Genomic DNA, 13,374 nt, shown 5'->3' on the forward strand with positions numbered 1-13,374 from the left:
TGATTTGCCTTATACACAATTCTTCTTTCTGTGCAATACTCCAAGTGTTACCGATATATTTATAAATAAAGCATTTATCTATGAAATAAATTAAATGAATGGCTTCTCAGAAGGTAGTGAATGCAATGAGAAATAGTTCATTTGGAGGAGACCGAGTGGCAGTCTTGTTGAAAGATGGCCGGATTTGTATCAAAGATCGTCAATCGAAGGGAAACACGGAAATACTGCCTGCCTGTGGCGCTACTTCTCTCGCATTGAATGGTTTGGTTGAAAAATAAGTCGATTATTATTAGTATCTCTTTGTAGATAATGGAGAGGTACTGGCAATTGGAACAGAATCTGGGGCGATTATTGTGCAACAAATGAACACTGGCAAGCAACAGATCTTGTCAAACTTGGATTCTAGCGTCACTGCAGTCGCTTTTATTGCAAATGTTCTTTACTCGGTAAGATCTACTGCTTATTTTCTTCTACTAAGTTCGCTTTTAGGCACAAGAAGGGGTAATCTACAAATGGAATGAGTTCAAAGATGCGGATTCAATCTTCAAAGCCGAGAATAAAAAGTCAGAAGTGACACAAATCTTCTCCTTCGCCGATGGTGTTGCCACCGCGAGTCGCAGACTAAAGGTCTTCAACAAACTCAACGAAGTAGAATGCGAATGGCCCGGCCATCCAAATTTGGTAGAAAGCGTTGCTGCCAATAATACGTACATTGCATCATATGGAAAGGACGAGAAATCAGTGGCTATTTGGACAGCTGGAAAGGATCAGGCAGAATGCCGACTACAGCTCACTCGACAGTAAGTTAGAAATTTTAACTAAGAATCAAAACAATTGAATTCAAATTGAAAATTATTTACAAATCGACGCTTTCATATTTTTCATTTTCAGCGCTCGATCAGTTTCCCTCAAAGACAAATCCGTTCTAGTCGTGAACGAATCGAGTGGATCAGGCCATCAGCTTGAAATCTTCACAATCGCTAAGAAGGGCAAGCCTATCAAGGCCAAGAAGAGCTTGAATATCTCCGATGAATCGGGTGAATCGATAGAGATCTTCGCCGCGCGATTTGGGAATGAAAAAGTCGACGTTGTTTACGGAGTCGATAGTAATCTCGTCTGGGAAGCGATCGGGATTGAGGGGCACGAGAATCTTGAAAGAACAGTCTGCCTGACAAGCAAAAACAGAAAAGGCAGTAAATCGGCGAAAAACGATGTATTGGAAGAAGTTAAACCAAGTAAACGAGCCACTGCAGAAAACACGACCAGAAGAAAGAGAGGCGAATCCATCAATGAAACTGATATGTCAATGGCTGAAAGATTGGGTAAGGAAATGTTGACTTCGAGGTTGCTTCTATTTAACCTCGTGTTTGGGGCCTTTCCCTTTGGGATCGATGGCCTAGTGGTACATCGGTCAAGATCCACCGGGATTGGAGGCGCGAGTTCGATTCCCAGATCATTCATAGGATTTTCAGGAATCTCAAAGAAGGAAGATTTGTCGGCGCCCAAGGCAGGCTCTGTCACGATGGTCCTCCAGCAAGCGCTGCACGCCAGGGATGATCAGCAACTTACCCAGCTCTTCCGATACAAAGATCCGAAATTAATCAGAGTGAGTCATCATGAATGAGTAATCAGAGCATGTAGGCGTTAGAGAGCAGAACGTTTCGATTGGTAGTTTTCAAATCATCGCAGGATCACTCAATTCTCGCTCAGAATCGAGCGTTTTTTCACTTTTTCAAGAGATAGGATTAGAGATGGTCTTTTTAGGAAACAGTAAGAGGTGTTCCCGCACAGATGGCACCAGTATTGGTTGAAGAAGTCTCCAGACGGCTACAGACAGATCCTGACAAAGCTTTAGCTAGTGCCCGGTGGCTCCGCGCTTCGCTAGAATATCACTCTGGTCCATTGGCCGCCATTTCGAAGGATGTCTTAGAGAGGTGACTTTCTTAATTGTTATGCCTTGAGTTAAATATCGGGTAGCACGCGAATTCCTCTCCAGATCCGATCGGAGACCTTCTGCCAGCTGACCAAACTCCAAGGAAAGCTCGAGCTCGCCATTGCCAACGCCAACGTATCCGACGACGAAGAAGAGCTCGACGGGCCCTTGCTCACCGAAAACGACCTGACAGACTTCGACGACGCGAGCCACTCCGAGTCCGACTGGGAGCCTGAATTCAAACCAGATGGCGGTGCTTCGGAGAGTGGTGCCGAAAGCGAAATCGAAAGTAAAAGACGAAAGATGGAAGTGTAAAAAGAAGATTTGATCGAAATTGTGAAGCTAGCCTTAATTATTATTCTCGCTGAACTGAACGACTGTAACTGACTATCTGCAATCTGAACAGCTGAGAGTATCTTGAAACCAGTGATTTATCGGACCATTTTAGGCATGGACAGAAATAACGATGAAAACGACAGCCAAGACGAGGAACTGTGGGATGAGCCCCACGCTGATATTGTCATGGACGCGATCGTAAAACGACAAGTCATTTTTAAAATAACGTGCATGGTAATCACGATTCATATTGAACGACCTCTATAATTTATCATTCTAGGAACGACCCTTCTTTAGCATGATGGTCACCTACTGCCATACGTTCAACATCAGCCTAGATACAGTCGTTTTTATTTATCTAAAAGATGAAAACTGGATTCCAATCATGGTAAAACCAATTATTATCCGCACATTTTTGATAGCAAACTTTTAGAGAGACGATTCGCCCTCTAATTTCGGAATGGTCGTGAATAGAAGCTATCAAGTCATCGTTGGAACAATTCTGAGCATTCCCGACCCCTGGCCAGAAATTGAAGAAGTCAAAAGCAACTACACTGCCGGTTGCTGAAACCTTGAGAGAAAACCAAAAGCCCCTCATTTATCAAACTGCCTTCATTTATCACAGTTACAATTTCAATCGACTGACAGTTGATTATTATTTTTGAAACAACAGTTATTTATTTAACTCTTTTAACTTATCTTTTCTGAATTTAGAAACGTTTTGTTGCCATGGCGGACGAGGAACAGAAGGTCGAACACATCAACTTGAAAGTCGCTGGTCAGGATGGCTCTGTCGTCCAATTCAAAATCAAAAAGGTGACTACCGAAATGAGGGTTATTTTAATGTTTTTCCAGCACACTCCTCTGCGAAAATTGATGCAGGCATACTGCGATCGCCAGGGTCTCCAGCTCAACCTTGTCAGATTCCGTTTTGACGGGAACCCGGTCAAGGTAAGCGCTTTCTCCTTGTTTACAAACCTAAGACACTTTTTCTAGGAGACGGATACGCCCGAAAACCTCGAAATGGAAGATGAGGACACAATCGACGTGTTCCAAAGTCAAACTGGTGGCTTCTGAGTCAGCAATCCAATCGATGAATACTGCCCATCCTTATATAAAGAATCTAGCACTCCCCTTACCATTTACCCTTTATCGTCCCTGCATGGCCCGGCGCTCTACCCAGCTGCCGGGCCTGTCTTCTTACACTTTTAGAATAAATTTTCATTCAATAAAAACTGATCTTGTCCAGTCGCTACAAGTAATTAGAACCTCTTTTAATTGAGCAATAGAAATACATCCCCAAAACATAGCATGTTAATAATCTACCTGTCAAAATTTTCTCCTGTCCAAAATTCACCCTCTGATTGAAAAATAAAACATCAAAAAATCTCAAGCTTGATTTCAAACTTATTTCTTTTGTCAAGAATGAAGTACATTCTGGTCCATGGCGGGGTCATATCTGGCGTAGGAAAGGGAATCATTTCTTCTTCCATCGGCACATTGATGAAGTCAATCGGTCTGCGAGTAACGGCCATAAAGATCGACCCTTATATTAACATTGATGCCGGTACTTTCAACCCTTATGAGCATGGAGAGGTAGATCCACCATCTTGTTCCTTGTTTTGACCTTTTTAATAGACCTACGTCCTAAATGACGGTGGAGAATGCGATCTCGACCTTGGAAACTACGAGAGATTCATCGGCTTGAGCCTTACAAAAGACAACAACATAACAACAGGCAAAATGTACTCAGAAGTAATTCAAAAGGAGCGAAACGGAGACTATCTCGGGAAGACAGTTCAAATTATTCCTCATGTGACCGATCACATAATGAACACAGTCGAGCGTGTGGCAAAGCTGCCTACAGATGGTACCAATCTTGAACCAGAAGTGTGTATTATCGAGCTTGGAGGAACTATCGGCGATATTGAATCAATGCCTTTTGTTGAGGCGTTCCGTCAGTTTGAATTTAAAATTGGAAAGGAAAATTTCATGAATTTGCATGTTTCGCTTGTTCCTACTCCTGGATCAGGTAGAATTTCAATCAGCGGCGAATGTACTTTGTAATTGCCGTAATAATGTCTCTTTGATGATTAATTTTTCCTTCATTAGGAGAGCAGAAAACAAAGCCGATTCAAAATTCGGTTCGCACGCTGCGTGGTCAAGGATTGTCCCCCGACATGATTGTATGCCGCTGCAAATTAGCGCTGGAAGACTCAACAAAGCGTAAAATTTCACAGTTTTGCAGCGTCTCCGTCGACCAGGTCATTTCCGTCCACGATGTCGGGTGAGTTAACTACCCTCAATTTCCTGCTAATTATCGCTGTAATTTTGTAGATCAATCTACCGCGTGCCACTGATCCTACATGAGCAGAAAGTTACCAAGTTTATCCGCGAGCGATTACAGTTGCCGAAATATGTGGGATCAAAAAACACTTTGAAAAAGTGGCGAGCATTAGCGATCAAGTCCGAAAAATCCTTCAAAGAAGTGACCATTGCTTTTGTTGGAAAATACATCCAACTTGAGGATGCGTATGTTTCAGTCATCAAAGGTTTTTTCATGATAATAATTTGATAATTCTGAAACAATCGATTCTAGCCTTGAAACACTCTGCCCTTGCGATCAACAGAAAGCTCGTTATAAAATTCATCGACTCCGAAGACTTACAGAATGAGGCCAAACTCGGTCACCCCGCTCGTTATTACGAAGCTTTTCAAAAACTCTGCTCCGCAGATGGGATTCTCGTCCCTGGAGGCTTCGGGACCCGAGGCACAGAGGGAAAGATCACAGCCATCAACTGGGCACGAGAGCATAAGATTCCCTTCCTTGGAATCTGCCTTGGCATGCAACTGGCTGTAGTTGAGTTCGCTAGAAATGTTATGGGACTCGAAGGGGCGAATTCAGCTGAGTTTGATCCACAGACGAAACATCCAGTCATTATTTCGATGCCTGAACATCATACAGTAAGATGCAGTTTAATGAGATTAGAAGCTAAATCATTTGATTCTAGGGCGTTATGGGAGGAACAATGAGATGTGGTCAACGAACGACCATCTTCAAAGATAAAGATTGTGTAATGTTCAAAATGTATGGAAAGCAGGAAAAGATTTCCGAGCGTCATCGTCACCGGTAAGTATGATTGGAGAATGACAAGTTTTGAATGGTTGTCTTAGATACGAAGTGAATCCAGATTTTGTCCAAGAAATTGCAGCACAAGGACTCAAATTCGTCGGCGAAGATGTCGACGGCGAGCGCATGGAAATCATCGAGCTCAAGGATCACCCGTTCTTCGTCGGGCTCCAAGCGCATCCCGAATTCGAAAGCAGACCGCTCAAACCAAGTCCGCCTTATTTGGGCCTTCTGCTCGCCAGCATCAAGAAATTGGAAAACTACTTGACCAACGGATGCAATTTGAACACCGACGTGATTGGAGATGACTCGGACGAAGAGTATTTGCGAGAAGAGGACTTTAGCAAGCTGATGTTAGACGACGTCAGGAAAAGGGACTGAAAAGCAATTTCTCACGGGAGTTTTTAGGATCGGCAGTCATCAGCGAGCAGACGCGCTTCTGCTGTCTCAGCGTCGCCAGCTTCGTCAGAGACCGAGTGAAAATGAAATGTTTGTAAATAGAAAATTATCCGAATTCCGGAACTGGTGAAAACACGCTCTCTTGGTGACAATCAAATCGTACTAATTCAATCCCTTGAAAAAGACATGCAAAAATGAAACGCGAAGTTGAAGAGAAACAGATCAAGTCTGAAAAGTGATTCCGCTGCTTTATTTGTCATTTTCCCCAAGTTCATCTAGCTAGCTTATTTTAATAATTCAAAGTCAAACCCAAACAGTCAAATGTTGACTACAAAGAATATATAATTAAATATTATATAGAGAGGTCGAACACAGAAACACACTCAACAATAGGATTTTCCAATTACTGCCCGAGCTCGTTTATTGAATGAAAACAAACAAAATCATAATCAAATCTCAAACACAATAAATTTCAAGCACGAACACACCAAAATCTTCATTTTAAATCGATTAAAATGAAAGAAGCTTTGATATTTTATCGCAGGAAGAAGATGCAGGGCCGCTAATTTTTACGCAGAAATGGCAATCGCACTTTTGATTGCATTAATCGCCTCTGTTTACGAGAGGAGGAACCGGTCTGTCGCTTTGAAACTGTACGCGTTAACCAGGGTCATTAGGTAGCCCAAGCTGAACACACATGCGCGCCCCCTACTCGCCAATTTGCCTTCAAGTACCCGTGGAATTCTTGCTCCTCCAACAGATTATCGAACTCTCGAGAAAATGTTATTGATGATTTTATTTGCTTCAGGTAGATAAAAGAGAAAGAGGTCTGAATTAAACAAACAATTTCTAGCTGTCATGGGATGCAAAGACTTGATGGCAGATTGCGAACTGCATTTGGACAAATGTGGCAACTGGTACATCCAGACTTACCAGTGTCCGCTCTCTTGTAGAACATGCGAGGTGCAAGAAGATCCACTGTCACCAGATTGGGTTGTTGTTGCTCCAGAAATTCCAGAGACAACAACAACTAAAGCCGCTCAAACGACTGCTTCTTCTACAACGACGACCACAACAACTCAATCGCACATAAGTTGCGCTGACAATCCCTGTGATTCCCAAGGAGGTAAAAAATAGTTAATCTAAATTTTCAAAAATTTTATTAGTAAAATTACGAAGTACAGTTCTCTTGAAATTTTATTCCCTGACATTATATCTAACTCTTTCGAGCCGCCCCTCAAGCGTTGGTGGTGTAATGGTCAGCATTGATGCCTTCCAAGCATTAGATCCGGGTTCGATTCCCGGCCATCGCAAACTTTTTTCACTTTCTCTTTCGCGCAACTCGTAAAATGTTTCTTTCAGTGTCCACCTGTCGCGATTTGGATGAAGCACCATTTTATCAATGTGAATGCTTTGCCAATTATGAAGGTTATCGTTGTGAAATTGAAAACTGTCGATGTGGAAACGGAGGAATCTGCAGTTACTGCTCCACTGAGAGATGCTTCTGCAGCTGTCCTCCGGGATGGACTGGCGCTTACTGCGACGGTAAGTTTCAGCAGAAATGATTTTAGTTCAGTGCCCCAGGTCCGCCAGCTGACCTTATTGGGGCGTCAAAAAATTAGACCCAGTGGAAACAACTAATGTTGAAAATGGTCCTAACATGCACGCGCCCACCACCGTGGGTGTGACAAGAGCCTATCACAAATTCATCCCTTTCTCATGAGAGCGAAGTTAGCTGAGCTTTAAATGCTTTATGGCTTCTCAATATCATTCTTATTTTTTAGTTCGAGTCCAAGAAGAGACGACGACTAAACTGCCAACAACAACGACTACTCTTACTCCCTATCGAACAAGTCTACGTGCTCCATATCCAGACTACGACACAGCGGCCGATATAGACGATTCTGATGATTCTGGATTGATGACTTACATTTACGAATACGTAACATACGACTCGGCAGAGAAAGACGCCGAAGAAAAGCCAGTGGAAGAGAAGAAGAAAGAGGCTAGAAATCCACTTTCTTTCTATTTCTGGTACAAAATTCTTTCAAAACTGCAAGGATAAGACTTGAATACAATAAACTGTAGTGAGTTGATTCAGTGTTTTTTTCTTTTGAAGAACTATACAAATAGGAGAATGGATGAAGTTATGGAAGAGTCGGAGTTTTTATTCTAAAGAATTTTAGCAAAAATTTTCCGGTAAAACCTAACCTCGAGTAGTGCTCTTCATGAAGAATCTCGATCGACTTGAAATTAAAGATGAATCGGTAGAAAATTCCGAAGCTTCCCATAAGAACGATAATGCCGAATAATATCAGAAGTAATCTATCGATAACAAGCGCTACAAAAGCCCAATCATCGAGTTGCGTGCTCGTCTCGTCTTCTTCCTTCTCATGATCCGCTATCATTCGGATTATTCTATTGCTGTAGATGACTCTGTCCATCGAAATTCCAGCCATGATTTTTGATTGCCGACTTATGCGTCGTTGGCGGCCTGATGTGATTGATGTTGTTGATCCTCTTTTGTTGGGTTGTTGTTTATTTCAAGACTTCGAAATAAGCAAATTCAACCCCTCCTGTGAGCATCTCTTCGAGGCATCATCTCGGAAGCCTCTGCCACTCTTCTAGCGACGTCTTCAATAATGCTCATTGCTTCATCATCTGTATCACTGTCCCTCATCGCCCCTGAGCCTGAGATCTCCCGAATCTCTTTTGCTGTCAGAATCTTTTTCTCGAAAACACTCGGTCTTGGAGCTCTGTTTGGCATGTCTTTAGGTCCACTTGCATGCTGAGGTGCATGTGTGAGTAAGTCAATCTGGTCCTTGTCGATTGAAAATCTGTATCCGATCGGGAAAGTTGGTTTTTCTTTCTTTGGTCGTTCGATGAGCAGATATCTTGGGAGCACATTGAGGAAGATGTGACGGATCCAGCCATGAAACTGATGGGTTGCTGGTGAGCGATGATGGATATTGCAGACGATTACAGAAGTAACGATACTCAGTCCAACCAGGATCATTGAGAACAAAAGGTACTTAGTTAGGGGACTTATTTCCCGAAAAATAATGCATATTTTTACAAGTGCTATTATATAGAACCCTTTCCTTTGAAATGATAGGAACCTCATAAGAAGATCTTGGCGTGATATAGGAGACGAGAGTCTAAATACCCTGTTGACATGGCGGACAGGTGCTGAAACATGATGATCTTACCAGAAAGTAAGTGAGAGTCAACAGGGTTGAGATTGACAGTGTCACTTTTTCGCCACCTACTGAGGGAGACTACATATCGGATTTTTTTTCTTTCATTTCATGCAGAACTTTAACTAGAAAAAATCCCATTCATGAAAGACAAAAACAACCAGTCCGGTGACACAAATTGTTGGGACGATTATATACAGCGTATAATAAAGCGGCAAACGACTGAGAAAAACAGTGAAGCACACCTGATTTGCGGGTTAAAAATAAATCTATACAAAATCTATTTTCAGGAAGCTCTGAACCCGAAATAAGTTATATTTTTAGTTCCGTGTTGGGTCCACTCTTCGAGGGTCTGTTCCCATACTTTCACTCCACTCACTTCCCATTCTATATGAGACTGGATCTTTGCCATGTTCTCTTGAGCATATTCTTCGAAGTGGATATCCAGCTCTTCCTCTTCGTATACCCACGATTTAAACATGAGAGTACACGCCTTATTGAACAAGATAACGAAAACACGCTTGTTGGGAACTTCTACCTGGATATCATATGGAAACTGCTTGACCCTGAGATCGCAGTGCGCCTTGTATATCGACAACGGATTCCACGTTACTTTCCCTGACCAATCAACCCTAGCCTTCGTCTCTGCTAGAGACGGCATGAACATTCCATCGATATTATTGTACAGGACTATCTCAGGATTCCACAATTCTTCGGACGAGACATGAATATACTCGCTTCCGCCGTATTCATCCTTGTTCCATACTAGACGTTCCTCCATCCAAGTTTGTCTGATGTCCATTCGAAGCTCGATCGTTGAGTCCGTTTGGGAAAGAGCTAATACTTGCTCTAATACAGGAGAGACTGTCCATGGATACTATTTTAATTATACAATCTGCTGAAGAGTTTAGATGAGCAAATGTATAGATTTCATAAAATAAAGAAAAGCCGGTACTTTGAATACGAAGCAGAGGCCTCTTATTGCTGGGAATTTCCAATTGAGTACAAAAAACACGAGTTTCATGGACCCGGATATTCATGATTATCTTCAGCTCAAGATAAATTCACAATTATCATGACATTCTTCGCTGAAATGGAACGGAACGAATTTACGAAAGCATCCGTTTTCTTTAATTTTGATCTTCTTTCCTGGTTGTTCTGTTGGCTTGAAGATCTTGTTGTACTCTCTCAGAAGATGACAAACACTCTGAGCCTTTCTTTTAATCCGAGTAAAAGTCAGTTTCCGATTTATGAGTTTGTTGTCGCTTCCTGTTAGTAAATCTTCGCGAAGTAATTTTTGGCAAGCGGTGTATTTCAACCCTTCGCATTTGTCCTTTAGTTCGTCGAAAATATAATCCCCGAAAATATCGTCTGATCCAGGGCTGGTAAATTAGCGCACTATTTTCTCTCGAAGAAAAAAAAATTAGCGCACTAATATTTTTTTAGAGACATTTTCGCGTCTTTCGCGCCTTTAGTGCACTAAAATGACACTAATTTTTCCTCTTGGGGAAATTAGTGACTTTTCGAGAGCCGATCAGCACTAAAGACGCGAAAAAAGAGGCTCTTTTTCATCATCCAATAGGCTCTTCCCGGATGATAGTTTCATGGAAGACGATTTTGATCAGGGAAGAATTTCTTCAAACTGAAACTGCTAGTATATAAAAATCAATGCATCGTAAATATGACACAATTTAATAAAAAAAAATTACTTATTTAGTAACAAATATGTTGAAAAGAATAAAAGTCAACTTTTGTTGGAAATTCTTTTTGTCGAGTTAAATGATGAGGTAAGATAAGCTTTGCTAGGGACAGGGTTTGAAATCTGAAAATTTTGCGTGAGCACGAGCACGCGTGAGCACGGGGATGCTAAAATTTTCGTGAGTATGAGCACGCGTGAGCATGCTCATTGAGCTCACTCACGTGCTCATGAACAGCTCATGCTAACGCTCCTCTCCCTAATTTTTTTATCGCAGGGCCATCCGCAGCTGGATCTTCCTGCTTTTCATCATTTTTTGCCTTTCTTCTTCTTGTCGTTGTCCTTCTCATCGCTGTCTTCAAGGAAGCCAGAGCAGCGTTGACTGATACGTGGTCTAAGAGCTCTTCTCAGTATCATTATATGATTCTTTATTCACAGAATCATATTTATTTGATAATTTAGAAGGGAGGTCTCCTCCGAAATTCACGCTTACTTGATAACTGCTAATGAAGAACTCCTCCCAAAGTTTTTATTTAGTTTTCTAGGATAAAGGCTATCATATAACGTTGTAATTTTTTATAATAAATTGTATTGGGAGGAAATCTGCTTTCTTGATTACAAGGTAAGCATGAACTTGGGAGAAGATCTCCCTTTTGATTTTTTAAATATATATCATTTTGTTAATAAAGAATTATATCAACAATTCGCACAAGGCTGCTCCAGCTGCAGACTTTTGAGGACACCGAAATTAGTCGAACAACGACAAGAAGAAGATTGACAAGAAAGGGAAAAAGCAGGAAGAACAAGCTGCGGATGGCCCTTCAATAAAAAAAATTAGGGAGACGACCTCCCTAAGAAAGCTTATCTAAGGCTAAAAGTCTAACCTTATCATTCAAATCCAGCACAAAAAGAGTTGCAAACAAAAATTGAATTGTTTTTTTCCCTATATAATATATTCCCTATATTTGTTACTTTATATTCATAAAGAAAATTAACAAATGAATTGACAAAGTCTTTTTTGACCTTATATTAAAATTCACGCCCTCAATTACCCAATACACATTATTGAAACCAAACTTTTTGAAATTCTAATATTAGCGAAGTTTGAAATTCTCAAACTTACGTATTCTTTAGAATTAAAGAGCCCGCGCTCATTGGCGGGCCAATCAGCAGCCTTTATTTTCGACACTTTTCGAGACTCACGCGAAAGAGACGCGAAAGTCACTAAAGTCTCGACAAAATAAATTCGCGCACTAATTTTAGTGCACTAAAAATTTTCGACAGATTTTAGGACGCGAATTTACCAGCCCTGGTCTGATCCATAATCTGGCAAATAAGAGCTTCCATAATTGAGCATGGGTTCGTAATATTTCTGTGAAACAACCAAGCCGAAAACATAAAGAAAGCTTCTCATGATTTCTCTTGGGCGTTTTTGCTCTTGAAGTGATAGGGAAAAAAGGGATGAACAATCGCCGCTCACACAGGGAACGAGATTATTTTTGATTTATCCACAATTGTCATCAGAGAGGAAAGCTTATCAGCTCTTTAGAGCGTACTTAAACCATTTCATTTTGTTTATAGCTTGTTGTTCTTTGATTTTATGGGATAAGCCGATAAGTAAGTTCGAACATCGAAAAAGCAGAGGGATTTGCAGTTGTAAAATTCAAACAATTTAATCGAGTGTAAATGAGAATGCATCTTTTTAGGTTCTCATAAAAGGCGATAAGACTTTCAGCGCTACTTCAGCTATGATATGAAAACTGCAGATTCAGCGGAATTTTTTATTCCTAAATTTTCTTTAAAGCTTTTAGTTATATTTAATTCTTCGGCTGTATTTAAACTTGATAAACTTTTTAAAGAACTCTGGAGCGATAATTTATGGGCGAAAAATGAAAGTCGGAAAATTGTTGAAAAGGTCAAGGATCTTGAAGGAACCGTCCGTGTTTCACGGCGCACGGTGTTTATCTTCTTCGCTGCTGCTCCGGACGTCGATATCTTTCTGAGCGGAAAAAGGGGATGCCGCCGGTTGCAGTTCCTGATCCGAATTGGCGATAAGTCGCGCGATAAAGGAACCTAAAGGAAGGAAGGATGCGACAGAGATAGGGATTGGCACGGACGAGCACTTGGCGCCTTTTGTAAATGAGGCCCCGCGGGGACCGGAGCTCCTTCTTATCAGTTTCCGCAGCTCTCGTCCTGCCGAATTCAACACTTGCTTCAATTAACTCTTCTTCGTGTGATTCCAAATACCATAAATGTACGGAAAAACTGAAAAAGCAATGTTTAAATTAATTGAATGTGAGTATTTTTATTAGCTTGTACATAGTTAGGGACCAATATGGAGTATTATTTAGGCAGTCCGGTAAATATGTTTCAGTGATTTACCAAGTTTATGATCTCCTCAGTCTTGTCATCTGCTAGCACATGTACAGGAAAATCGAATGTAGCGAAGAATCGCTTGAGACACATGTCTAGAGCTCGATCGCCGATTCGGACAATAAGACCTATAGGTTGATATCAACTTGAACACCCTTTTCAAAAACCTCAGCGGTGCAGGTTGTTCGCGATCCCGGATCAACTCAATTCAAAGAATCCACAGCTCTAGAAAGAGCTCTTGAAAGATGATGGCGTTGAAAAACTTCGATGATATCTGGTTTCCTCTATCCGGGGCCTCATGTCCGTAATT

General features: G+C 41.3%; 6 protein-coding genes and 1 non-coding gene across 7 annotated transcripts; 5 read left to right on the forward strand and 2 right to left on the reverse strand.

Annotated features, from left to right (window-relative positions):
* The first annotated feature begins 81 nt into the window (after positions 1-81).
* LOC145702737 (WD repeat-containing protein 43-like) lies at positions 82-2,954 on the forward strand. Its single transcript, XM_081779999.1, has 9 exons — positions 82-261; positions 307-446; positions 490-800; positions 892-1,322; positions 1,473-1,606; positions 1,765-1,934; positions 1,978-2,503; positions 2,550-2,657; positions 2,703-2,954. The coding sequence occupies exons 1-7, from the start codon at positions 99-101 to the stop codon at positions 2,246-2,248; spliced, it is 1,620 nt and encodes a 539-aa protein (XP_081636125.1). The 5' UTR covers positions 82-98; the 3' UTR covers positions 2,249-2,503; positions 2,550-2,657; positions 2,703-2,954.
* On the forward strand, positions 2,950-3,662 carry LOC145702745 (small ubiquitin-related modifier 2-like). The gene is made up of 3 exons (XM_081780008.1): positions 2,950-3,085; positions 3,125-3,220; positions 3,266-3,662. Exons 1-3 carry the CDS (start codon positions 2,999-3,001, stop codon positions 3,344-3,346), a joined length of 264 nt encoding a protein of 87 aa, XP_081636134.1. The 5' UTR covers positions 2,950-2,998; the 3' UTR covers positions 3,347-3,662.
* On the forward strand, positions 3,662-6,275 carry LOC145702736 (CTP synthase 1-A-like). Its single transcript, XM_081779998.1, has 8 exons — positions 3,662-3,865; positions 3,908-4,301; positions 4,382-4,556; positions 4,607-4,821; positions 4,869-5,233; positions 5,281-5,399; positions 5,444-5,762; positions 5,808-6,275. Exons 1-8 carry the CDS (start codon positions 3,695-3,697, stop codon positions 5,877-5,879), a joined length of 1,830 nt encoding a protein of 609 aa, XP_081636124.1. The 5' UTR covers positions 3,662-3,694; the 3' UTR covers positions 5,880-6,275.
* A 204-nt stretch (positions 6,276-6,479) lies between these two features.
* LOC145704167 (uncharacterized) lies at positions 6,480-7,863 on the forward strand. Its single transcript, XM_081781607.1, has 4 exons — positions 6,480-6,606; positions 6,652-6,924; positions 7,161-7,343; positions 7,583-7,863. The coding sequence occupies exons 1-4, from the start codon at positions 6,579-6,581 to the stop codon at positions 7,861-7,863; spliced, it is 765 nt and encodes a 254-aa protein (XP_081637733.1). The 5' UTR covers positions 6,480-6,578.
* On the forward strand, positions 7,040-7,111 carry TRNAG-UCC (transfer RNA glycine (anticodon UCC)). The gene has a single exon. It is a non-coding gene; the product is annotated as a tRNA-Gly (tRNA).
* An 82-nt stretch (positions 7,864-7,945) lies between the features above and the next one.
* On the reverse strand, positions 7,946-8,826 carry LOC145701747 (neuronal acetylcholine receptor subunit beta-4-like). Its single transcript, XM_081778966.1, has 2 exons — positions 8,370-8,826; positions 7,946-8,316 (listed from the first exon to the last, which is right to left on the reverse strand). Exons 1-2 carry the CDS (start codon positions 8,812-8,814, stop codon positions 7,946-7,948), a joined length of 816 nt encoding a protein of 271 aa, XP_081635092.1. The 5' UTR covers positions 8,815-8,826.
* Positions 8,827-8,915: 89 nt separating this feature from the next.
* LOC145704304 (acetylcholine receptor subunit alpha-like) lies at positions 8,916-9,881 on the reverse strand. The gene is made up of 2 exons (XM_081781756.1): positions 9,534-9,881; positions 8,916-9,488 (listed from the first exon to the last, which is right to left on the reverse strand). Exons 1-2 carry the CDS (start codon positions 9,795-9,797, stop codon positions 9,282-9,284), a joined length of 471 nt encoding a protein of 156 aa, XP_081637882.1. The 5' UTR covers positions 9,798-9,881; the 3' UTR covers positions 8,916-9,281.
* Positions 9,882-13,374: the final 3,493 nt, after the last annotated feature.

The sequence above is a fragment of the Oikopleura dioica genome, chromosome PAR (genome assembly GCF_907165135.1).
Source record: "Oikopleura dioica chromosome PAR, OKI2018_I68_1.0, whole genome shotgun sequence".
Taxonomy (NCBI): Eukaryota; Metazoa; Chordata; class Appendicularia; order Copelata; family Oikopleuridae; genus Oikopleura; species Oikopleura dioica.